The sequence below is a fragment of the Asterias rubens genome, chromosome 3 (genome assembly GCF_902459465.1).
Source record: "Asterias rubens chromosome 3, eAstRub1.3, whole genome shotgun sequence".
Classification (NCBI taxonomy): Eukaryota; Metazoa; Echinodermata; class Asteroidea; order Forcipulatida; family Asteriidae; genus Asterias; species Asterias rubens.
Window position 1 is genome coordinate 13,567,325 of NC_047064.1, and position 27,365 is coordinate 13,594,689.

General features: G+C 38.9%; 1 protein-coding gene across 2 annotated transcripts in view; it reads right to left on the bottom strand.

Annotated features, from left to right (window-relative positions):
* LOC117288181 (kinesin-like protein KIF23) overlaps positions 1-26,114 on the bottom strand; it is a 32,164-nt gene extending 6,050 nt beyond the window's left edge. The window contains exons 1-20 of one of the 2 annotated variants that reach the window (XM_033768918.1): positions 25,938-26,114; positions 21,400-21,457; positions 20,011-20,103; positions 19,407-19,442; positions 18,469-18,574; positions 17,418-17,554; positions 15,665-15,792; positions 13,968-14,138; positions 13,046-13,087; positions 10,712-10,824; positions 10,374-10,495; positions 9,839-10,021; positions 9,143-9,262; positions 6,208-6,304; positions 5,523-5,626; positions 3,617-3,719; positions 2,749-2,957; positions 1,894-2,004; positions 1,064-1,322; positions 576-718 (exon numbers count right to left, since the gene is read on the bottom strand). In XM_033768918.1, the coding sequence (XP_033624809.1) occupies positions 576-718; positions 1,064-1,322; positions 1,894-2,004; positions 2,749-2,957; positions 3,617-3,719; positions 5,523-5,626; positions 6,208-6,304; positions 9,143-9,262; positions 9,839-10,021; positions 10,374-10,495; positions 10,712-10,824; positions 13,046-13,087; positions 13,968-14,138; positions 15,665-15,792; positions 17,418-17,554; positions 18,469-18,574; positions 19,407-19,442; positions 20,011-20,103; positions 21,400-21,457; positions 25,938-25,948 (2,346 nt within the window). In that variant the 5' untranslated portion in view covers positions 25,949-26,114. The remainder of the gene's footprint in view (positions 1-575; positions 719-1,063; positions 1,323-1,893; positions 2,005-2,748; positions 2,958-3,616; positions 3,720-5,522; positions 5,627-6,207; positions 6,305-9,142; positions 9,263-9,838; positions 10,022-10,373; positions 10,496-10,711; positions 10,825-13,045; positions 13,088-13,967; positions 14,139-15,664; positions 15,793-17,417; positions 17,555-18,468; positions 18,575-19,406; positions 19,443-20,010; positions 20,104-21,399; positions 21,458-25,937) is intronic. The other variant, XM_033768919.1, reaches the window with a different exon arrangement.
* Positions 26,115-27,365: the final 1,251 nt, after the last annotated feature.

Below are 27,365 nucleotides of genomic sequence, written 5' to 3' on the forward strand. Positions count from 1 at the left end.
AACTTTCATGCTAAGCAAATTTTTGTGCCTAGCAGCTCTATGAAATTGGGTCCTGCTGGCGCCGACTTGGCTTAGCATATTTTGTGCACGGTTAAAATATGCGTGGGGAGAGAATGTAGCTTCCCCAACCTAGATCCCACCCACGACAAAACCACGCTCATGGAGATCCTCCCGGGTTGGGCAACGCTCTCGACTACAGTCATGGCCACTTTTCCAACTGAGTAGAAGTGGCGTCAATGTGTGACCAGGGTAAAAGCAAAAAAGCGCCAAGCAGGACAAAATTATGCTTACCAGAATTAGGTAAACAGACCAAAAGACCATTCAATGTGTAGTGTGTGACAGGTATCCTGCAATTTTTTTTCTTAGCCGAATTCACAATGAGCTAAAACTGATCTTAACTGCAAATCGACCGTAGTTGCTATACAGTAGTATAGTGTGATGTCACAATAAAAATCACTATGGTAATACTGACAATTTGTCTAGAATTTCATTGCTGTGTGAAATCGGCAGCAGGTCGTTAAAATATGTGCCTCTTATTGAAAGCACAGAGTGGCTGATACTTCGAGACCCCTCACCTTGTACAGTTTGGTCTCTACTTCACCCTTGGAATCCTCTTCCTGATGGGTCAGCATGTAATTCTCTGTGCCTTTAAGATCCTTGACCGTAGGCATTGCCACGGTTCGCTTCTTCTTCAGTCCAGCGGGCTGGAGTACAGTTTCTGTTCAACAAATCAAAACGATAATTTCACTCATCATTCTTGAGCTTTGTTTACTTCATTTACCAGAGCCAGGAGACAAAGAAAGCACAACGAAGTACATACCCATAGGATTGTGCTTAGCTCTAAACACTGTTATACGGGGTAAGCTTGGGCGATATCGCGATATTAATTTGGAAACGATTTCGATATCGGATCGATTTGGTTTTAATCAAAATCACAATATAGCCCAGGTAAAAACTGTATATAACACTCATTTATTGATATAGCATCATGTAACAGTTTACAAATTGCAGCCAACCGCACCAGAAAACACAGCGTCTAGAAAAACCTAATTTGAACACCCACCAGTATCTATTGTTGACGCTGGCTTGTGGTCTACCCACGCGTTGGACGTTGAGCGTGACCGCCGATGCCTCAGCTTGACCGGAGGCTGCGTCATCCTGGCAGGCGGCGATCGGGTTCGGTTCAGGTCTGCCTTCACTTTCTTGGCATTGTCCTCTCGCTCCTGGCGGGCGCAGACGATCTGCTTCAGTTGGCGCAACTTCTCATCCTTCACCCAAATCTTAGTCTGCATCTCCATCTGAGTTGCCTTCACTCGCTTCTCCTGCAGTGGAAATTATTAACGGAACAGTAACAACTAATCCTTTCGACCCGACCAACACATTCCTTTTCCTTTTTCAACTTCTGGATTCGCCAACATATAAATAAACCCAACTATGTATCGTATTGTGAGGGAAAGGAAAACATTAATTCAAATTTTTACTGTAAACCCAGTACCAACTGGTTTGATCCGGTTCACTCTAGTGTTTACCGGTTAACTTGACTCACACATTCCTATTTCCGTTTCTGGATTCGCCATGATATAAAAAACATTGTATCGTATTGTGTAGAAAAGGAAAACATTAGCAGCCTGACTCAAATTAAAATTGTCACTGTAAACCCAGGACCAACCGGTTCAGACCGGCTAGGCTAGACCGGTTGACACGACCTACACATCCCCTTTCCCATTTCAGTTTCTAGATTGGCCAAGATAGCAACAAAACAAATTATGGAATATGAAGTGTAGAAAAGGTAAAACTTTAGCAGCCTGATTCCCATCAAAATCTTTACAGTAAACCCAGTACCAACCAGTTGGATCTGGTTCACTCTAGTCTAGACCGGTTGACTTGACTTACACATTCTTTTTCCCATTTCAGTTTTTCGCTTCCAGCTACGCCCTTCAGCGCCTGTCTCAGTTTATCCTTCTCTTGTTGTTCCTTGCGGATTCTTTCTTTCTCGGTGTGGAGCTACGTTGTGGAATAAACAAAGGCATCACAACCAAATTAAAAATATTACACAAATACTGGATGTTGTGTCACAGAATGTAATCATGAGGTAAAAAGCTTGACTACTCTTTTATTTCACGAGGAAATAAAATGAAACAATTCACAAACGAAATTGAATATTTGTTTTTTTAACCTTCAAGCAGGCATGAATACTTGATTCTGACTGGTCGATACAAAGCAACAAGGGTGTGACGTAAACTAATAATAATTATACAAACTTTCAGAAAGATAGGTTATTGCAGTGATGAATTCTGAAACCCAATTATTTAGCACCTTATAAGGGTTTACAAGGTGCTACGGCGCAAACAGCAGCCACAGCCGGGAACACCGGGGCGAACCCCTTCTCTTTTCGATAAGTGCACTGGGTTCTTTTACATGCGTTACACAACACATGGGACCAACGACTTTACGTCCCATCCGAAGGACGAAGCAATGATTAAGTGTCTTGCTTAAGGACACAAGTGTCATGGCTAGGGATTTGAACCCACACTCTCCTACTGTAAAGAAAACTTACATCACACGGCCCATATCACAACCTGCAGATTGTGTGTTCTAACTCTGCGTAATGTTTTTTTTCTTCTTTACGCCAAAAGTACAGCTTTTAAGAATATAATTTAAAAAGTTTGCCATTGTTCCGTCGTTGTTATGCCTCTAAGATGGTGCCATGATGACGCCAATGCAAGGTCTATTGTACTTCGGACTCACCTCTGATTCCAGTTCTCGCTTTGAATATTCATACGCCGTCTGGGTCTTCTGCAGCATCCCTTTCTCTTGCTCCAGATTACGGATCTTCTTCTCAAAGCGCAGCGTGTTCTTGTCCTTGGAGGAGAGCTTCATCTGGAGATCGTTGTTATGCTGCTTCAGCGTTTCCATCTCTCGCTCCATGTCCATCAACTTGGCACGGAAGACGCCCTCTGTAAAGTGCGACAACCAGGGAATGTTATATGACAACAAATCAAGATTTTAATAATAATAATCTGTTTAACATCGCACTTTTCACACCCGAAGTGCTTTCTCAAAGCACTGCAACATCATGACCCATGGTCACTGGGGTCCATTTCACAAAAAGATATACAAATTGCATGGATAGTCCTAAGTTTTTAGGCAAGTAACTGGTCCTAACTCGAGATAAGACTAGTCCTAACTCTTTGTGAAATCCACCCCTGGCCCATTAACTTCATTCTTTGAACCGTCTCAATAAGCTAAATCAATCACAAGAACCATCTCTGCCCTCACATGCACTAATTTACCCCTAGGTGGAGAGAACCAATTGTAGTTAGGTGTCCTGTTCAGAGACACAAGTGTCACTAATTGGACTCGAACCCACACTCTGCTAATCAGATACACCAGAGCTTGAGTTTGGTGCTCTAATCTGCCCGGTCATGACACCCCAAGAGACATTAACTATCTGATAGCAAAACTCATTTCTTGAAAACGCATCTGTCTATGAGAAAACATCTTTATATGGGTGTCAACAAACTTAATTTCATTGACAATAGGACCATTAGTTATAGGAACATGAATTTTTAATCACGAAGCAACATTGGAAGGAATGTTGACAGGGTGTACTTACGTTTGCGGGTGAGCTCTTCTTGCAGAGTGTGTCGTTTCTTCTCCCTCTCAGCCAAGAAGGAAATCAAATTCTGCATGATGGTGTCCTCATTGGGGTCACTGACCTGAACAATAAAAAACCATTGAGTTTTGCGTTAAAGGAACGTTAGAGAATTGGTAAGAAACAAAAATCGTGAAGATCACAGATTAACATAAAACTTACACGGTCTGATGATGATGATAGATGAAAACATCCCTTGAAATATTTCTGTCTGAAATTTCATATTTGTTGAGAAATAAATAATCTAATTTCGTGTTTAGAGTTTATCGCTTAGTGACAGTTTTATTCATTTTTCCTTTTGCATCGACGTCATGCAAAAATGTGAATTGGTTTTTCACTATTTTTTCGGGACCCAGATGGCCCATCGATCTCAAACCAGGTTTGTCAGCTTACATATATGGTGGATTACATAAAGTGCTTACACTACAAGCAACAGTTTTGTCAGCAAAACAAATTCTGCAATGTTCCTTTAAAGGCAGTGGACACTATTGGTAATTACTCAAAGTAGATGTTAGCATAAAAACATACTTGTTAACAGCTCCCTCTGAAGTAACATAGTTTTTTTGAGAAAAAAGTATTTTTTCACTACAATATTTGAACTTGGTTTCGAGACCTCAATTAGATTGAAAGGTCCCGAAATCAAGCATCTGAAAGCACACAACTTTGTGTGACAAGGGTGTTTTTCTTTCAATATTATCTAGCAACTTTGATGACCAATTGAGCTCAAATTTTCACAGGTTTGTTAATTTATGCATATGTAGAGACACATCAAGTGAGAAGACTGGTCTTTAACAATAACCAAAATTGTCCAGTGTCTTTAAGCCTTGGCTTAAATGTTGTGTCATAGATTGGAAAAACCAACACACTCCAGACATTCAAGAGCAAATTAAAAACACATCTATTCTCATAATCGTCTTTTTCCGTAGCACTCTTCCAGCGCATTGAATTTTGTAAAATGCGCTGTATAAGTCTCGTTTATTATTATTATTATTATTATTAATCCAGTTGTCTTTTGTTCTGCTTCTTTATTTAACTCCTTCTTAAATCAACCCATAAACTCAATAAAGCCAACTCAACGAGCGTCTGTGGTACATTCTTCTTTGTGTATTCATTTTCATCCAGCTTGTAGCTCACATAGTCACATCCCCTTAAGGTAATCCCCCGCTTGCCGCTTCCCAGGTTGTATTGTAAACTTGGGTGTGATCCCTGGCTACCTGGCAGTTATAACGGTTGTGTGGCACCGAAAGAACAAAAATATTGACAAAATAGGGAGAGTAGCAACCTCTTTCCCAGGGGTGATTGATTTCACCGCACCTTTTTTTCCCAGCAAGCTTTGCTCGATCATAATCCCTGGAATTGGTTCATCAAAATGTGCTAGAATCTAGCACATTAAAATGAGCGCCTGTATACATATTTGTCAACGCGCGCACGTATAACTTTCGTATGTCTTCCTTTTAAAAAACGTGATGGTGTCATAAAAAACATGGGCGTGACCAATGTGTGAATATCTTAAAACTATGTGCACCCCACATCTAATGCATAACCAATTTCATGAGCCAATCGGCGTTGTTTCTCAGTACATCCCTTCCAGGGGTTAGTGACGAGACATATCGATACGGCCCGCTGCCCATGGTAGCGAGGCTGGGAGAGTACCAACATAGGGCTAGATAGCTCAGTTGGCAGAGCGTCGGTACGTTAATCAAATCAAGGTTGTTGATTCAAATCCTGCTCATGTCAATTTATTTGTGTGTGTTACACTAGTTTAACCAAAAGAAGTTGGAAACACAAAGGGACAAAGTCAAAGAGGGGAAGATGGGAGTCATCAAGTGAATGAAAGAGGGTTATTATTTTAGAGTGGATTTCCTACCTCTAAGCAGGGGAATGCCGGGCCGAGGTTGATGATGACCGGTGTATGCATGGGGAGGTTCTCAACGTCACCATCTTCAATCATCTTCTTATACATTTGGTTAGCTGCAATGATATGGGAAAGTCATATTTATATAGAATATAGATAGATAGATAGATAGATAGATAAAACCTGATTATCCCTCACTGGGCCAATTAAACTGCAACAAAGCACAGCTGACAATACCCTATGTTTCAACGTACAATACCATTTTCCAGCTTAGAAAAATCAGTCTAGTAACACAATTCATTGTTGAATTCATTGTTAGCTGAGCAAACTGATGTTGTACTCTACAATGCTGCAAGCACTACAGTATGCCTGTATATTTTGTAAAGTAATTATAAAATGTAACCAACCAGCATTTGAAAACGTATGCGAAATAAGATAGACTAACTAGTGTTGTTTCTATCAAGAATCCATTTCAATGAAACTGTCACTTAACCAATGAAGGAAACAGTTTAAGTCAGACAATAGACTCTAAAGTGTAGGTTCGCGATTACAGTGTACTCACCTTCGGCTTGTACCTTCCAATCACAAATGTACACTTTCTCGTTCATTCTCCTTAACGTAAAGCAAACTAATTCACAGTTAAACATTGAAGAGATTCAATGACAAACTTATGAGAGAGAGAGCAGTTATATTTTACCTCTCCGTCTTCCTGGGGTCAAGCCGATGTCGAATTTGATGGCCGTAGGTCTGGCAACCGTTACTTCTTGTGTCACCTCTGCAAACCTCATTACATGCTGAGAGGAGAAAAGCGTTGAAACATTCAAAACTCATTAGTGGAAAAGCTTTTCGTTAAAGGGTCTGCAGCCAAACACTAGAATTAATCCTATCTTGAGTTAGGACGAGTAACCGGTCCTAACTTAGGATGGGTTCAATGCGTCCTACGTATTTGGATACGGAACTTAACTCATCCTAAGTCCTAAGATTAATCCTAAGTTAGGAAGAGTTTTGTGAAATCGACAGCTGGGTACTTTTTGTTGGACAAAAAAACACAATGTCCACAGATTAACATTGTACTAACACAATTTGAAGATAATAATGGTAGAAACCTTCCCTTCATATAGTACTTGCTGAAGTCTTGTAGTTTTTGAGATACGAGTAAAACAATGTCATGAAAATAATTTTCATCTTAGTGATCATTAGACGAAAATTATTTTATTGTGTAAAAACATATTTTCATTACATTGTTTTATTCATATCTCAAAAACTACAGCACCTCAGCAACTAACAATTTAAGGTAATTTGATAAGCACTCAATGGTTTTAAAAGACACTGGACACTATTGGTAATTGTCAAAGAATAGTCTTCTCAACATATATGTTTTAAACAACAAACCTCTAAAAATTCAACCTCAATCGGTTGTCGAAGTTGCGAGATCGTAAACAAAGAAAAAACACCATTGTCACACAAAGTTGTGTGCTTCCAATGCTTGATTTCGGGAAAATTACTTCTAGTGGAAAATTACTTCTTACTCAATAACTAGATCACTTCAGAGGGAGACGTTTCTCACAATTTTTTATACTATCAAAAGCTGTCCAATGCTTGTTACCCAGTCAGATTGTATGCAAACAATTATTTTGAGTAATTACCAATAGTGTCCACTGCCTTTAAATAAAGTGTTAAGAGTCCCTGCCTGTAAGAATGTACCAAATTAGGGGGGGGGGGGGGTGTGATTCATGGGTTCGCAGATCTTCTTCAAAAAAATTAGAGTGATACACCATCATACCAAACGAATAAATCCAAAATTTTAGTTTGCTGACGCTTTCGTCAGTTACCAGTTATCAAAGTTTGGACCAAAAAGCCCTCAAGAAACGAATAGTACATTCCCTGTAAACACAAAAACGTGCGCCAAGGTCATCCCAAAAAAGTAAAACATTTTTTGAAACCTCCAGTTGGGCTTATAACAAAAGTAAAAAAAAAAATTTGGGATCTCGTTGGCGCGTCATGTTACGCGCACCTGAACCTTTGACGAACAGTGCCCTCGTGCCATTTTCAACGCCTCATAACTCAACGCGCTGATAGGATCCCATGAATTGAACAAGTTCAAATGAAAGAGCTTGCATCCCTAAAACAAATTTAAGTGCAAAGTGAGTGGGATCTCGTTGGCGCAGAGAGATAATAGAGGTCAAAGTTCAAATTTTACCAATATATTGCGTTTTCGCACCTCCGTAACTTCGCGCGCCAACAACAAATTTTTTTTTTTATGGCAACTGGGTATTGGATGAAAAAAGAATCTTGGGATCTCTGCAACTTGCATGTCAAAAGATTTTTTGAAAATGTTCTAAAGTATTGTCATTCCACACATTTTGGCCTAAACTGGCACAACATTCACTTTTTTCATCACTGTAAGTATCTATGCCAACAAGATCCCATCAATGTTTTCTTGTATTTGGTTAAGTTGAGTGTTCCTAAACAGATTTCAATTGAAAAATAATTGGGATCATGTTGGCCCACCAATATAACAAAGGTCAAAGGTCATATGAAACTACACTACTGCCTATTTCGGGCGATTTTGCGTCGTCTAGAAATCCACGCGCCAATATGATCCAATTAAGTTGTCTGCGTTTTATGATTATATAGATTCTCAGCAACACATAAAAAGCAAAAACCAAATGGGATTTGAGTGGCGCTAACAAATATTACAGATCAAAAGTTCACAATACATGCCTATACACATTGTACTTATGCATTGCTGTGGCAACCGAAAGTGAGAAATATCCCCCAATTTCGAAATGTTGGCAAACCATGAAGGGGATAGGTCTCCAAAATGAATTTTGGTCAAGAGATAGACTGGACTTGTTTTTACAAATGGTGTTAGTTTAATGTTGGTTGGTAACTGTTGCCAAGGTCAAAGGTTACAAAGAATATTTTGGATTTATTCGTTTGGTATGATGGTGTATCACTCTAATTTTTTTTGAAGAAGATCTGCGAACCCATGAATCACCACTTGGTACATTCTTACAGGCAGGAACTCTTAAAGTGCTCAGTATTTTTGACTGCAATGGACATGTATGTGGAGCTAAATTTTGAGAAAATGAGACATATTCCTGTGTAGCACCATGTAATGGTTTACAATGTGCTGTGGTGCAATATACAGACGATCACACAAACACCGGGGCAAACCCCTTCTCTTTTTCAATAAATGCCTTGGGTTCTTGTCTGTGCATTACACAACTCACAGGACTATTGGCTCGATGTCCCATCCAAAGGATGCAGCAATAATGGTTAAGTGTCTTGCTTAAGGACACAAGTTTCACTTCACGTTCTACTGATCAGAAACACCAGAGCTTGAGTCTGGTGCTCTTATCCGCTTGGCCATGAGAAAGCTGTTAATGAAAATTCTACAGGACTGCATTTGACGCAAACAATTATAGTACTTTTCCCGAGTTCTGTGAAAAAAAATCTGCAGGTAAACCACTGAGAACAGTGCTTTATACACTTCGATGTAAAAGTAAAAACAAAATCATATTCTTTATCCCTCATGCTAACTTAAAATTTCTGAGCAAACAAATCCTAAAAAACAGTTTATTTATGTTGAATTGAAGCGTGGTTTGGCCATCAAGCTACAATCTTACCGTTGTTTCATCGTAGTCTGCTGCCTGGGGATTGACACACACCACCATCCGTACTTTCCCCTCGCCGTCAAAATAATTCTTGAACAGATGGGTCACTTTAGAGTCTCGATATGGCACAATCTAAAACAAGCAGAAAGACAAAAACATGTCGTCAAAGTTTAGTATAAGTCGGTAGATTGCCGGTCATTTAATCCAGGTCTTTGGTTCAAATGCTGCTCTAGCCAAACTTTCTTTGTTCAAACCCAAACAAATTTAAAACTTGCCCATTCAGTTTCCCTTGTGCTTTATTACTTGATATTTAATATAAATGGTTTCATGAATGGTTTCCATGAGGCTAGATAGCTAAGTTGGTATATAGTGCTGGCACGTTAAACAAGAGGCTGCCGGTTCAAGTCCAGCTCTAGTCGATGCTTCTTTGTCAAATACCAAATACATTTCACGTCTTTAGCCATACCTTACTGCTGGAGTTAACCTGGTTTTCCCTCAGGACTTCAATACAGGAACAAAGATTTTGACAAAGTAGGGAGACAGCACAAACATAAGGCTAGATCATGTAGATAGCTTAGTTGGTAGAGCGACGGCATGTTAATTCGGAGGTTTCAGGTTCAAATCACGATCTAGCGAATCTTTCTTTGTCCGACCCCAAATCAACATTACCCCCCCCCCCAAAAAAAACCCTGATGTCTTCAGCCATACCTTACTGCTGGAGTTGACCTGATTTTCCCTCAGGACTTCAATGCAGGTTCGGAGCGTCATTAGGGAGGCGTTGATGTTGCCAGCCTCCCTGAGTCTATCTCCAGAGTTCTGAGTTCTTCCTGTGCGCTCACTGCCGGCTAGATCCACCAGGGCAAGCTGGCTGATGCAGACCTGGTTCTTATCCTAATATAAAATCAAGGGGAAAAACTGAGTCAGATGAAGACACTCTACACTCAAAATCTCCGTACCAGTAGAGTTAGGACTAGTCCTACCTTAGGGCTAGTCCTAAATTCATAGGAAATATTAAAAACTTAAGGCTAGTCCTAAATTAGGATAAATCTCTTTGTGAAATCCACACCTGAACTGGTATTGACCCATTTCACCTGACGTCATCATCAGAATAATCTTAGATGCGCCATACTGATGGGCAATGTCAATGTGCGGCATTCAGTGAAGTGCGCATTTTCTGCGACGCAGCATTTACATGTAAGCCCATTGCCAACCAAAATGGTGAGCGTGGCACAGATATAATTACCTGCAGAACTTCTTCTCCTACTGGATCGAGTGGAGCCTGGACCAGTCTGATGTTGAAGACGCTGTGGCTGCGGCTAGACTCAGTGTTCAGTTGGGTGTGAGCAACCTTTCGTCTCCTTTGTCCTGTAAAACAAGGACCACAACTTACTTATTGCTAGGGTGTGATGATAGGCTAATGAAAAAAAAACTGAACTGAGGGCGCAAAGTGCAGAAGCCTGCGAAACGCTGCCATATACACTGAGGTTATGGGCACATTTTAATAACCAATAGTGTCCACTGCCTTGATCTTCATATGCAAGGGGTCTGTAGTTCAGGTTTTAGGATGGCAGTGAAATGTACCTTTAATAAAGACAGCGTATGCATCCTCTGTGTTCTTAGCTTCCACCTCCGTGCAGTTAGCCACATACATGTTGTGGTTCAAGTCTTCACGTAGTGTCTTGGATTGCAGTGGTCTGTAATTTACATAAAACAAACAAAAATTAAAAGTCCAGGAACATCAGACAAATTGAGAGCATTCAATGGGTACTTTTGGGATGCTAGGTGGCAGCAGACTCAGCAGGTCAATCCATTTCTCTTTGTTTTATGTGGCGCATGCTCAGATCATCATTAACAATGGAAATTTACCTTGTAAGTCTGCTGCCAACTAGCATTCAAAAGTCTCCAATAAAAAGTATCATGTGAAAGCATTTGTGTGCGCAATATTTCTCTTTGCCAAGTTAATTGTGCAGAACTTGCTTCTGGAGAAAACTAAGCATTTGTGGCCAAGCAGTCTAGTATACAGGACTCAAGTTTAGGGCTCTGCTTACCGTAAGCACAGAATCGGCGCTTACGAAAGCAGGGAATTCGGTTCTTATGGCAAGCGAATTTCACGGGTTAGCGGTGAATTTTGGCTTCTGCGCATGCGTACTCCACGTTACTAGGCAGTGTATGGTAACAAGGCTAGCGCAGAAATTCGGTAAGCAGAGCCATGAAATTATGGGCTCTAGTGCTTCCAGAGTTTGTGTTCACTTGCGTCATGGGACTGTTCCATGAGCAGGACACTTTTAATCATAATGTTTCGTCCTTTCGTGGGACATTAATCGTACATGCAGGTCCTGTTTGTTGTCTAATGTGCCTAAAAGAACCAAGTTCACTTATTAGTAGGAGGAAGGGGATTGCTATGTATCTGGCATGGTTTACTGCATATTGTGCCAAATCACTAGGCAAATGTAACCATGATGATACATGTACGTATGTAAATAATGCTCTCACTTTTGCCCTAACATTTGCATTTCACACAAGTGCGATCCTCCCCCCATTTTGCCAACCAGTAGAGCTAATGCGCACGCGCAGTTTAAATATTTCATGGGTCTGTTCGTTTATATACCTCTGCATATCTGTTTTTAGGCGTTGGAGCGTATCTCGCTAAAGTATTGTGTAAAGCCGTGCATTTATACAGAGGCCAAGGGCTCTGGCCACTTTGGTCATAACACTGTCCCTTAACTGTTCACAGACCCAAAAAGGCCAGCCTTTTAGGAAATTGTAAATTTCTACTGGAACAGTTTCAAGGGCTGCAAGGCAATGGCCAGGGGGCATGCAGGCAATCACTGTTGATGCCTCCTTGAAGTATCACGCCTTCCTTAGGAAATTAGGAACCTACTGTATGTGCATTACCATAACAATCTATGTATATTTGCAAAGTAACTTACTTGATCACGCTCTACCACTAGAAACTTTCTGCTAGTATTGCGTAATTGCAAAAATCAACACACATTTTTACCCAAACAATGGGGAACAATATCATCAGGCAAAAAATAAAAGTTGCAATCACAAAAAAGAAAGGCAAACAAAATGCTGTCACAAGAAATGTTGGCATTTTTTTTTTTAAAAATCACGCTGTAGGTATTAAAAAAAAAAAAAAAAAAAAGGCAAGGCACAACAATCTGTTGGAAGCTCATGAAGCATTTAGGAACACAATTCAGAAAACATGCACATTAGTAACTGAGAACTGAACACACAGAGTAAGACTATGCAAAGCAGAACAAAATGAAACAAACCTGGCTCTTTTGGTGTTAGTTTTAAAGGCACTGGACATTATTGGTAATTGTCAAAGACCAATATTCTCACTTGGTGTATCACAACATATGCAGAAAATAACCAAACTGTGACAATTTTGTGACGACTGGTCATCTAAGTTGCAAGAGAATAATGAAAATGAAAATAAAAAAAAATAAAAAACGCCCAAAAAAAACCCAGTCACCATTGTTGCAAGCCTGAAGTCTTTTATATTTGAGTGATAAATTATCTCTTTCTCAAAAACAATTTTACTTCAGAGGAAGCCATTTCCCAGCAGCTCTCCATTGCTCTATAGACCGTATGGAATAAACTCTTTTTGCTATGAAAAGTCGCCATCATGTAGGGCAAACCGTATGTGTGTACAAACGCGTACATTATCGAAGCATGCAGCACGCAACATTCCTGGTTTGATTTCTACGGAACATGCATGCACATACGCAAGCGTCATCTTGTAGGTCAGATATTTGAGCCGCGTGACGTCATATTCAATACGGTCTATTCCAAGTAAATAACATTTTTTTAGTAATTACCAATAGTGTCCAGTGCCTTATTGGTTTAGTAAAGGATGACAACTGTGTTTATGAAGAGGGAATTGTGTTTGTTTTATACATGACATACATGGCATGGAGATCATCCCGTGACCCTGGGGTCTGCCATGGCCTGTGAGGAACAGAACAAAAATAGGAAAATAAAAAGAGGGCATGATGAGTTGGAGTTAATGATCACTACACAAATGAACAAAAGGTAAAATAAACGTTTTCTTAAAGAGGAACTCCAAAGGTCTGGGCCCAATTTCATGGAGCTGCTTCAGCACACAAAAATAGCTAAGCACAACAAAATTATGCTTACCAAAATCAGGTTACAAGCTAAAATATTGTTTCACATGTACAATATTTGTGACTGGTATCCAGCTGACATTCTGTTTAAGCAGCTCAATGAAATTTGGCCCAGGTTATGTTTTGTGGATCGATGCACTCAGTTTTCATGAGGCATAAGAAATATGCAAATTGTCATTTCGTTAAAAACTCTTTTGGTGCATAATTTGAAACCATCCCGAAACATGGGAAAGCAAAAACAAATCATAACGATTTATTGGGGGTGCAAAGTTAATTAATATGTAATGCAATGTGTAGTTCATTAGAAACAAAGAGGTAAAAAAAAAAGATTTTTAAAAATTACTTTTGAAGCCCGGTTCATACTTCCTGTGAATGCGAAATGAATGTTGACGTCACAGGACTGTTGTAGCAGGAGTTGAATCTGTGACGTCAATATTTATATTGCTTTCGCATTCACAGGAATGGAAGTATGAACCAGGCTTTAGAGATAATTTGGAGATACTTTTTTCCTTATGCAACACTTTCCGCTATAAAAATAGCAGTTTGCTTTAATACCAGTAAACAACTTTCTGAAATTGGGTCGTGGTTTTGAATAGATGAGTTGAAAATGATCGTTACCAATAAACCCCAAACAAAAAAAAGGGTTAGTTTCCCAGCCTGACCAAAGTCAAAAGATCACAAGACCCTTAATGGCCCCTACTTACTTCTGATTGTGGAAGTCTCCAGGTTGTTCCTCAAGCAGATCGTAGATGTAGTTGTTGTATATCTCGATGTAGGAGACAAAGACGGCATAGTTGTTATCCTCATCCACCGTGCCGATTCGATTGGTGTCTGGGACGCGGATGAAGTTGGCTGGATCTTCCTGCGGTGGTCTCCTGTTGGTTCAAACCACTACATTTCAATTTACAGTGAAATTTAACATAATTGGCCTTACATAACGGCCAGGCTATGAAGACCGTTTTCTCTCAATTTTCTCTGGCATGTCGAGGCCTAGCGGTTAAGAGCACTGGACTCGAGCTCTGGTGTTTCTAATCAGTAGAGTGTGGGTTAGAGTCCCAGTCGTGACACCTGTGTGTCCTTTTAAAGCAAGACACTAAACCATGATGCAGTTGGTCATTTTGTGTGACACATGTAAAAGAACACAGTGCACTATCAGAAAGGAGAAGAGGTTCGCCCTGGTGTTGCTGGTTTGATTGGCAGCCATAGAGTTATATATAAGAACTAGTGGGCACACTGGCCTATATACGCACCCCGGCATGCACGCAGGCGGCCATTTTCTAAGTTGACAAAACTGGCATCCCGCAGCGTGTGTTTGTGCGGCCATTTTGTAAGTTGAACAAAACAGCATCGCGTAGCGTTTAATAAACACAAACTCCAACGTGTTTCATATTCAACGCGCGTACAGAATGGCGCGCGCGTGTCTCCTTGTGGTCCCGTCGCGTTTGTGCACGAAGCATCACCCGTGCGCCCTCTAGTTCTTATATACAACTCTATGTTGGCAGCATATATTGCCCCACAGGACCTTGTGAGCCATTACATGGTGCTATGTAAAAGGAGTAGGTCTCATAATTCAAATGTAGTCCCACATACATTGCAGGGAAATACTGAATAATAAAGCCCCTTGTGCGTCACTTAGTGACTGATATGAGCGCCATATAAGAAGCCACAGCTATATATTTATACTTTGTCCAACCAACAGTACAGATGTGTTGGTACAAAAAAAACTCTACCTTGAAAAGTGACCGACTGTTTCCTCTTGCACTTTTCCTAGAGGCAAAATACCACAAACTATGTATGCCATACCAGCATGTTTTATTTTTGCTTATAGACATTCTACATCAATGTTTGGGAAACTTGGAGTTTGTTTCAAAGAATGTGGGATTTTTAGCCACAAGAAAGTTTGATAAGAGAAGAAAATAAGATCTGAAAGACAAATAATCAAAAATTCCATTAAAAAAAATTGAGAAAAATCACAGGCTTGCATTATGCTTGTCGAGTCTACTTAAAGGCACTGGACTCCATTGGTTAATTACTCAAACTATTAGTCAGCATAAATACTGATTTGGTAACAAGCAATGGAGAGATGTTGATAGTAAAAAACATTGTGAGAAACGGCTCCCTCTGATGTATCGTAGTTTTTGAGTAAGAGGTAAATTCTTGTTCAAAAATCAAAAGGCTTCAGGCCTGAAGTCTGATAATATTTTTTAGAAAGCACACACATTTGTGCAACAAGGGTGTTTTTTCTTTCATTATTCTCTCGCAAGTTCGACAACCAATATATCCAAAATTTTCATAGGTTTTTTATTTTATGCATACATGTTGGTATACACCAATGTGCGAATACTGGTCTTTGACAATAACCAAAGGTGTAAAGTGCCTCTAATGACTTTCCATGGTATACCTTCTTGGTGTTTTGGGAGTGCTCTTCGGTGTGGGAGGTGGAGCCAATAGTTCCCGCCTCTGTCGTTCCATCATGGCATCTGCCTCTGTCTGTACATCCATACCATTAGATCTATCCGGCCTGAACACCTAACAAACAGCATACAGAATGCAAAGTGAGTAAGGTTTGTGATGACACCATGTCAAATCTCTTTTGTGAGTAGTGGTGGCTCTGAGAAGAGCCGGTTTGTACTGCTTGATGTTTTTGTCAGTGTGGCTCTGACTGTCTTCTTGGGAAGATGCAGTTAAACTGAAAACCAAGGGGAGCAGCAAACAAACTTTCAATAGACGATGTGACCTCTGACATCACTCGAAAACCAGAACATGATTGGCGCGCATACTGCCGGGTGAAACCTTTGTGGTTTGGCAGCTAGCCATGTAATTCCAACGCACTTTTTTACCTCATGTCTTCCGATTTTAATAAAAAAGGCAGGGCAGAAACCACTAAAATCTTACTTTTTTAGGGTAAAATACCACCTTTTTGGTAAAAATATGTCATAACCATGTCAATTCTCATCACATATATGTAAATTTGGTATCAAACTGATGAGAATTGCATGCTCAAATCAGTTCTGTTGTCAAAAATAAATTTTCTGAAATGTAGGTCACTGTTATCTTTAATATGTTATCGTGACCTTTGACCCAGTTTTTGAAATATTGTATCATTCCAAAAATCAATGAAATAAAAATTTCTTGATAGAGCATGTCTTCCTCTATCAGAATCCACTAAGAAACAGTTGGGCTCTTCAAAATTTACAACTTTATGACTATTTTTGTACAAGTACCGTGATCTTTAATATGTTATCGTGACCTTTGACCCAATTTGTGAAACAATGCATCATTCCAAAAATCAACAAAATAAAAATCACTTGATAGAACATGTTTTCCTCTATCACAATCAACCAAGAAACAACTGGGCTCTTCAAAATTTACAATGTTATTACCATTTTTGTACAGTTATTTATATACTTTACATAATAAATCCACCAACAAACATCACTCTTCTGTTTCTAAAGTTACTTAAAGTGTTCATAGTTTGCGATTTGTTTCTTGTTGAGGGCTGATGTGTTTTAACCAGAATCAGAATTTAAACTATCGGCAGTGACATACCCAGGATTTATTATTTTTTGGGGGCGGGCCATATTTTCCCCAAAAATTTCTTTTGTCCCCCACCCCCCCCCCCCTTTCGGGTGCACCACTGTGATTATTAGTGATCCCAGTTAGAGATTACATCAAGGTTGAGATGGAGAAGCTGTCTGCCTTTTTTCAGTAGATCACAAACTTATGCAGTCTTACTTTAACCCCCTGTGATGAATCTTGAACAACAAATTAATGCAAAGTAACTTTCTGAGAAATCCTCAAGAACAATTTGAACAACAAATTAATGCATAGTTACTTTCTGAGAAATCCTCAAGAACAATTTGTTCACCATGCTGCAACTCTGACTTCAGTGCCCATTTTAATAGAGCTGCTCAGCAGCAGATTTTGTGCTAACTGTGCGATTTCCATATACGGTTGTATAGCACACGAAAAGGCATGCTAACATTCCGATGAAGTCAGAGTTGCAGCATGGTGACATTTTTTGTTTACCATCTTGGAAAGAATTTTGTTTCGGAAAAATTTGTTAGTTCTGGGCAGGCCCACCTACAGGAAGCACTGCCCACAGTGGCTACAACACCGCTGCCACTGTTTGTCAAGTATTGAGAATTTCTTACATATTTTCTGGCCTGTAGCTCTCCTAGACTGTTGAATAGGACATCCAGACACCTAGGAAGTATCCCACCATCACCAGGTGTTCCTTGCATAGTGTAGGTCTTCCCTGACCCTGTGATGCCGTACATGAACAGCAGGGCTGGTTGAAGGATAAGAAAAACAACCAGGGATTGATTAGATTAAAAAACTTGAAACCCAGCAGACAAAAGTCCATTTTTTAGTCTTTAGTAAGCTACTCACGAATTCCATGACACTTCAAAGAAGATCACACATTCAAACTGCATGTTATCAGCACATATTGTATGTTGCTTGATCTCTTCCAGCAACCTTGAGATTTGCTACAAAACTAAGGAAGTACAACTTCAGCTGTTCAAAAACAGAGAAAGGCAGAAAACCAAAGGGCAAGGTTTAACCATGACTAACTCTAGGCAGGTTGGCTAGATTCCAGCCCAAATCCTTACAGTTTCTCTTCACCTCGGTCACTCCAAACCAAGTTGTCAAGCAATGGTTACATGAGCATATCAGCCCAGATGCGCTACTTGGGCAATTGGATACAGAATGAATTCAGACTTTAAGGTTTAGGTCAGACTTGTAAACTGACCCATAAATTTCTGTCTCTGTGATAGCAAGAAGGCTCTCTTGCAACATTCAAGGGAGACTGCTGTGACACACAAGACTAATGCTATCACGACTACAGTCTCATTCGTCCAACATGATAGTGGTTTGTGCACGGCCGATGGACTCTTTGACCAATTTAAAAACCTATTAAAAGACCAGTTAATAGATTCAATCCATGAATTAGAGCAGTGCTAAACACTCAACCTTGAAAAGAATACAAGAGCATGCAATTGAAAACATCTGGTGGGGCAATTTCATTTTTGCCACATTTATTTAAAAAAAAAAATAATTGCATTGTTGTAAAATCACTGATTTCAAGTCAATTGTTTTGAAAGTATAGTCACAAGTCACAAGACAAGTCAGCAAAATTGGTGACTTGATTTAGACTCGAGTCCAGGTCACCGACTTGAGTCAACAACACTGGCGCATACTTACCATTTTTTCCATGGAGGAGGTCATCCACTAGGGGCAAGGCAACGTGATCAAACAATGCCTTCTGGGATAATTGCTCCGGGAAGACAAACTTGAAGGAATGCTGTGTCTGTACATTGAGAAATAAATAACACCGTTGTTTATGTTGAAAATATTTATATTGAAGGGAGTGTGTCCTGCGACATTACATGTTTACAAAAGAGCCACAGAGCCTGGACTTCCTGCAGGCACAATTTGTACACAGCCTAAAGGAAGAAAACATAAAATCTTAAATTTTATGGAGATTGCATTGTCTAATTCTTATCAACTTTTGATATGATGAAAGGGGGCACATCTCAAAACTTGTCCAGATTTTACTTTCATAACTCTAGGATTTATTTGGAAATTATGACACAACTTTCCCATAGGACCAGTGCAGTATCTTGCCTGCCAGAATACAATGTACCCAGAAATGCAAAAGGTCCCACTTATTGTAAGCAAAGTTCACAAGGTCTTATACCTTTGTTTTTTTGGAACTGTCAGTTTTAAAGTCTTTATAGGTGAAAATCTCATTCTAAAACATGCAAAAGGTGAGGTACACAAGTAGCATTTTTGAGATATCACTGAAAATCCGGAGTGGCTATCCAAGCAGAAAAAAATAATCTGGATATGAGATCTTTTCTATAACCACAATTACTTCAAAGTGAAAATGATTCTCAAAATTCTTTTAAGTACACTATCGAAAGCTGATGTACTTCTGACCAAGTAAGTTTTTATTGCCATTGATTTTCATATCTTCCCTTGTAATCAAATCATGCAACGACCATCATCGAGGAATAATATAGTGAGTAGGTGAAAATAAAGAGTGCTATTTTCTTTTGGTATAGTGCCAGAAGAATTAAGTATTATTAATAATTTTATTTGTAGGATTTAGATCTGAATATAAATCTATAAACACTTACTTCTTTGTAGTTTCCATTCTTCACTGCAATGGAATTCTGTTTAAAAAAAAAGACAGATAAAAAAATCAAATAAAATTTGTGTACTCCGGTAACCAGTTTGTGGTATTTTCTGACTTTGAGAATGCATTTATGAAAGCGATGTGAACCAGTGTCTAGGAAGTGAGCGTGACCTCGCCATGGGCAGCGGGCCGTATCAATACCTCTCGTCACTAACCCCTGGAAGGGATGTACTAAGAAAAAACGCTGATTGGCTCATGAAATTTGTTGAGCATTAGATGTTAAGTGCGTGCGCACATAGTTTTTAAAAGATATTTGCATGTTGATCATGCCCGCGTTTTTTAATGACCAAACACGTTTTTTAAAAACAAAAACATTCTTTAAGACGAAAGACATGTGTGCGCACCTAGAAAGGATTGAGTACAGACGCTCATTTAAATGTGCTAGATTCTAGCACATTTTAATGAACCAATTCCAGGGGTTATGATCGAGCAAGGCATGCTGGAACAAAAATAGCGCGGCGTGATCGATCACCCCAGGAACGAGGTTGGCCAGACTAAGACGGAGAGTCAATTTTAGAGAAGATTCCTATTAAATGTTACTTTACCTCTGGAGGTGTGAGCTTAATGGTATTGCTGCTGATGACATCCACACATAGATTTGTTTCTCCTGCACTCACTGGTCTGAGCCGGCAGTATACCTACGAAGTGCATGATTGACGATTGAAGCATTAAAGGCAGTGAACAATATTGGTAATTTCTCAAATTAATTGTTAGCATAAACACTTACTTGATAATGAGTAATGGAGAGCAGTGTTGATAGTATAAAACATTGCAAGAAACGGCTCCCTCTGAAGTTAAGTAGCGTAGTTTGAGAAAGAAGTAATTTTCCACAAATTTGATTTCGAGACCTCAGAATTAGATTTTGAGGTCTCGAAATTAAGCATCTGAAAGCACACAACTTCATGTGACAAGGGTGTTTTTTTCTGTCATTATAATATCTTTGAAGACAACTGAGCTCAAATTTTCACAGGTTTTTATTTTATGCGTGTTGAGATACACTAAGTGAGAAGACTGGTCTTTGACATTTACCAATAGTGTCCAGTGTCTTTAACCAAATATTAACAAAGTTATTTACAACCAAGAGCAAGTTGGAGTGATGCAATGACCATCAACATACATGCACTCACTTGAACGACTTGTTTGGAAGCCTAGTCAACCATCCGATCGGTACCAGGGAGGGTATTCAACACTCCATCTGCATTTCTGCTATAAACATGTAGTGTCACTGGTTCCCCCCTGCGCTTTACGCATGTTAGCATGGAACAGGCTATTGGGACTAGTTAAGAAACCCTGGTCATGAGTTCGGCCTTGATTTTAACACTGGGCCACAGCTTCGATTATGGAGTCTGGACAGTAGTTTTAGTGTTGGACCAGTAAACTCATGACTGAACAAGTCTAGAGGGTGAATTTCACAAAGAGTTAAGTATCTTGAGTTAGGGCAAGTTACTCATCTTATCTTAGGACTAGCTTTCATTTTTTATATCTCCTAGCTAGTCCTGAAGTTAGGACTAGTCGTAACTCTTTGTGAAATCGACCCCTGGTTGTCTTGTGTTTTTCAGCTTTCAAATAAATACCATACATGTACCTCACTTAAAATAATAAAAAAATGTTTGAAAATTATGTTAAATTGTTGACTACATGCATTAGTGTTTACTGAAATACCTAAATCTGTTGGGAAGTGTGTACTTAAACATGCAGTGCCTTTGAATGTATGAAAGTTGAAGTGTGTCTGAAAGTCTTTTCCTCATTTTGATTCTGTTCTTGAAAAAAACCCCATTGTGATCCAGCAAACCACTGAACAACAAGTTCTGAGAATTTGAGGATTCTTCTAGCTTTGAGCTCTGCACACTATTACTATTAACTTGACAGTTTGGAGTTGTAATTGTGAAGCTAGGGCTAAGTATTTTAAAACTTAAACTGTAGGCAACACAAACCTCGACTGGGTCTTTGTTCTGTGGTTTCCTTGGTGTTTTCTTCGGCGTCTTACCCCGTCTGGTGGAAAGAAATAGAGGATATAAATGATTTACATTTAACATAGCCTACATGTATTGCTAACAAATGATTTCTTCATGAAAAGTAGTGAAAAATGCCGTGAAAGTGATTGACGTGGTGCTTTCACGCCACAAAGTGTCCGCTGCTAAAAATAACACATGTAATAATTAACATTGATAGTGCCCACTAGCACTGAGGCTGAGCATGCGCAGTGGATGGATGCAAGACAAAAGTGTCCGTGCAAAAGGGACAGGAATGGAATGTATTACTAATTTAGGCAAGGACAGAGAGAAATTACAAGACAGTATTTGACAAAAATCTATTGACAGTTTAAACTAACATTTGACTTTGGCTTGTGGGGGGAGTGCCATGTGGTAAGACTAGAGACGCAGAGCATGAGCTTGCGCAATAGCGTTGTTTAACAGGCACTTCAACTTGACATGGATCATCAACCAGACAATTAAAATCAGCCATGTAAATTTAATGCAAAGTTAATTGCGAAAAGTGACACTGGGTAAAATGTCACATAAAAATAGACCTGGATACTTTATTAGGCCACATAAAAATAAAAAATTGTTGATCTTCCTATGCCAAATATGAAATCAATAATAAAGAAATCATTACAATCCCTTACAAAACAGAGGGTTTGTGTGTTTTTGATGTTTTCAATAGTTTCGTCAAACAAATTTAACTCCTAGATGACATTTTCTGTAAACTTTTTCAAACAACTAAGCACAGTGTAGCCCAAGTGAATATTTGAAGAATTGTTCTTGCTTTGCCAACATGAACAAAAACCTTCTTTAAACATCTTTTCAAACCTGTACATTTTGAAAAAAATATCAGCTGAAAAATCTGGGCAGTAAAAGCGTAAAGAGATATCCAGCCATGGGAAAAAAAAATAACACAATGTCAGACTATGACCTCAGCACCAGTCCTTGACACTTCTGCACAACATTTCTGCCACGCCTAGTATCCTGTTTTTTCAACCATTTTTTCCCCCCCAAAAATGGGGTGGGGGGTTTGAACGGTCGGGTGGGGACGATCAACAACTTTTATTTTTTATGTATAATATTCAGAATTGTAAAAAATTCCAAACAAGTTGGAACAAAAAAAAAGTAAAATTACAAAAATCTTAACTCCACTCAATCAATCACACAGCCACAGTCGACACAATCCACCAATCACAAAAAACACTGTCATTCTGACTGATGTATGAACACTCATGCCTCACTTCACATTCATGCCTCACTTCACATTCACAAACAAAACATTTGAAAAGGATAACCCCAAAAACCCCAAAACAATTTAAACTTTTAAGTTTTAATTGGTAAGCAAAGTAACTGAACTGAATAATAAATAGTGAGAAAACGGCCCAAATAAATAAATTCCACTATCATTGACCACCGGCACCACAACACAATCCACGTGACAATGGGAAAAGTGGAAATGTTTCCGTATGGTTTGGCGCCACCACTTTTTCATTCGATCGAAATGAAATATACTAGTAAAATAATGAATGTATATTGAGTAGGATGGGGAATGCTTTAGGTGTACAGTACACATGAAACTTCAGTTCTGGCTGGCTACGGTCGCAAAACTTTCACCCATCAACGCTGATTTGAAAAACATATAGCGTTAAAAAGGCCCTAAATATGAGACCCCTATAAGGCTCACAAGGGAGCCTTATATATAGTTTCTAGAATAAGTAAAATAGTAACTAATTTACTTCAATGATTGAGATATCCCTTTTTGTAAAAATGAGTGTAAAACTAAGTGTTAGTCTTTAGTGGTGGCGCCATTATCCATGGGGGGGGGGGGTGGTGAGCTTTGTAAAATCTCACGCATAGCTGGCCTCTGGACTTCACTTTGGCATCTCTGCTGTAGGAAGGCGCCACTTTTTCATTCGGCGATTGAAACATCTTTTTGTAAAAATTATTGAAAAAAGTGGTGGCACCATGCGGAAAAATATCCGGAAACTTTCCATATATGGCGCCACCACTTTTTCACTCTTAAAAAAAAAAAAAAATATAACAATAAATATCTCATTGAGGTTAAATTAGGGACCATGGATAAACTAAGAACGCGGCCGCCCGCGGTCAGACTCGTTCTAGAACGAGTCCGTCCCAAAATTGTCACGCGCCCGTCCCAAGATGGATTAAGCGCTTCACTGATTTTTAAGGTCCCTCATTATCGAACTCTATTGTTGGTGCCTTTTGTTGTTCAGATTACATGGACAAGGCAGCTCGCAAGTAAGCCACGAAGGGTTGAAGGATTAGTGTTTGCGGTCTAGCTCAGGTACGGTCCTACTACTTGCCGTCAACTCGCCGACTTGCCGTCAACTCGCCGTCAACTCATTTTCGTGCCGTCAACTCATTAAATTTACATGAAAAATTTATAAATGGGACACGGAAGTGTTAAGTCTGGGCTAAACTACATATTTCTCATGGTTTTCACAAAAACGACTTTGTGTTGATAAAAAAAAAGTACCAATCATTGACATCTTGGGCCAAAACTAATCAATGTGAAAAAGCAAGATGGCGGCCGACGGTTTTGCTGTTTCGAGATAATTTTTTCACAAGAAAAAAACTCAATTTTTATTCCGAAATATGACCTAAAACTTTCGCGAATTCTCTTTGAGCTGATACTTTACAGTTTTATGTTTCTTTTGTGGATTTTAAATGTATATTGGAGGAGTTGACGGCGAGTTGACGGCGCAAGTGAGTTGACGGCGAGTTGACGGCAAGTAGTAGGACCCCTCAGGTATACACCAGACAATGGGTTGGAGATGTCCGGGTACAGCCAACCCTCGAGTTTGCCAAAGCCAATACAATAATATGGTACTGCCATAACAAGTTGAAGTGGTGACTATTATTCTTAAATTTGAAATCATCGCCAACTTATTTTGTATCTACATCTAATTATTACATTAGGACCTGTGTTTACAGAGATGCTTACACTTACACGATTTGTTCATAAAGGTACCGCGAAATCATGCTGACCGGCTCGCAATCACACAAAACACAACGCAAAATTACATCGTAGTACACAAACACACTATACCCAGCGATACACTCACACACAGTGTTTTCAATATTCAGGCCTAGTAGTCTTGTTACTTTGCGTGCAACGAACTATAATGCAAGAAACATTGAACGCTAGAGGGCTTTCCTAAACAATGTAATATATCGGGAGAGCCGCCCTCCGTTGGAAAATTTGCGCAACAGTTTACAAAATTAGTTACAACCGCTTTGAGATTAAGACTTTCGGGAGAATCTGGTGTCCGAAAATTGCAATACTAACCAGCGTACAACATTGGCGCCGTTGCTGGTACCTTGGGCATGTCAACAACGTGGTGAATTTTCAGCAGTTCCTTGGGAATATTTAGCGTGTTTAAGAAAAACTACATATTAACGTGTTGGCTTCATTGTTCAAACATGAAACATTTTGGATACCTTGGATGTACAAAAAAAGGTAGAGCTTTACTGTTTAATGTAAGATGTTTTTCCTATCGATTTTGTTTTATTCTGTTGTATTTTGGGGGATTATTTTGCATGGCGGTCGTGCAAAAACGCAATATTTTTTATTTTTTAATATGCGGTTGTGTTTTGACTTATTGCGTGAAAAGGGCTAGGATTAATCTTTTTGTAACTTAAAAAAAAACTAGTCAAAATATAAACTAGACCGGAGACACAGTTATTATAATTTACATGGATCTTTGGTTGTTGTTTATTTATTGAAACGACAGTTTACGTAAATTGCAGTGGAAACAACTTGGGTTTATAATTATATCTACCCAGATAAGCCGATTATAACTACACAGTGGTTTTCGGCCTCACCATTGTTCCTTTGTTATACAGTGGGTCTTCCTCAAGACCGGGTGGTTGAGAAGAACGCGTTCCACTCCGTAGATTTTCTTTTGTTCCCGTGACATAGTTTATCCATGGTCCCTTAGATAGATACTATATTCTTTCATTTTGAATGAAAAAGTGGTGGCTATACGAAAACTTTTCCAGTTTTCCTGACAATTGTTCATGTTGAGTTGACCACTTTTTCAGTTCACACACATTTGAACAACATGACAATCAACAATCAACAACATGGATGGAGAACACGCATGCATCTAATTCTAAAATTAAGTTCTGTTTTCAAAAAGAATACTCCAAAACCTCGACAGTCGACATCAACTCACCGACTTCCCCAAAACAAAAATCTAGATTTATGTTATACTAACTAGTCATTTATTATATTTACGGGGTATTTTTCTGTGGACAATGGACTGCAGTGTAGTTTAAGTTGCATGCATACGTTATACAGGAAGAGGAAGGAAGGAAATTTATGAGACGACGTCCATTGACGTCAGACGTTTCTTCAACACGACGACCCCGACCAATAATTTTTAATATTATTTGAAGTTTAACCGTGGTTTCACTGAATAAAAGTCTGATTATTTCAGGCATGTTTCAAATATCTCAATACTCACGTTGGTTTCATGATAAGTTATTGCAGTCAATTTCTCAAAACGGTTGTAAATCTTGCTTTTAAAACGGCTTCTCTTCTTAAAAAGTTGTGGTCCAGTTTACAATTTTGGTGTGCGTGTTGATCGTTCGAATTTCCAGCGCACATTGACTGACCGAATCCGATTGACCAATCAAATCACTTCTTTACTGCCCTTTCCTTGAGCGGACTACTGAGGGCGCGCTTTTGTTTCCTGTTGCACTTTACTACTACTCTAAAAAATAAACATGGGACTTTCAGTGCTTGAGAAAAAAAAGTCTTAAATGTTATTCAAGAAATCTAAACATATAATTCAAGTCTCTCAGCCGAAAAAGAAAAGAAAAAAAAGATTGTTCAGGCCATTAAACTCCATATTTCTTTTCAATTTTTGGCATGTCAGCCATTTGAATTTTTTGCTGAAAAAAATTGTCGCCAAAAGTTTCATGAGGCACTCCTCCCAGCTAAAAAAAGAGAAAGTATATAGGCCTACTGTGCACCACAATAGTACAAGAGTTTAATCAATTTACTCCCATTTTTTCTAAGTAGAGCCAAAGGTTAGAGATAGTACAACTTCTGGGGTGTGTCCGATTTCGCAAAAAGATTTTTTGGGACTTTTACTAGATTGATCATGTTTCTTAACATGCAACAACCATGGGACGATGCACACAATTACGCAATATTCAATTTTGTTTGATGCGGACAAACATCTACATGTATATAAAAGATAAATAAATTTTAGTTTTAAACCAATAAACCATCATTAGCAGACCGCAATTACTCATGAACTTTCTCAAATCTACAAACTGCATCTCACATAGAACTCACATTTATAATCGGCCAATTGGACCTGGCAATAATAACAAACAAGTACAAGTTGGTAGGCCTAAAAAGCATGACACATGAAAACAAACAAATCAAGATGTTAAGAAATATTTTATTAAAATATTCAACAGATATTATTTACACAGGAGTATATTATGTATTTACAAACAAAGACTCAATTACAAATCAACTCTTCAAAACAATGAAAAATAAGCTCTTTCAAATAAGAGTGTTATTCTTATATACAATAAACTTACAATAAATCTTACAATTTTTTGTAACATCATCATGCACTCATTTGTATATTTTAAATGGACCATAAACCCCAAGTCTGGGTGTGTGAGCTAAAGTCTGAATTGAACTGACTTTTGCTACTGATGAAGAAAAGCAAGTTCAAGATCTGGCAGTGGAACTGCCGAAGCTGTCAGTTTTTGTTATATTATTTTTGTTTCATATCCCATAATAACAGGATTGATTAAGAAGAAAAAAAATGAAGAAAAAAAATTTGATGTGGAAGGAAAACCCCAATAATGTGACAAAAGCTCATGCACTCAGGTAGGTAGGGACTGCGAAGCCCTAACCCATTAAATCA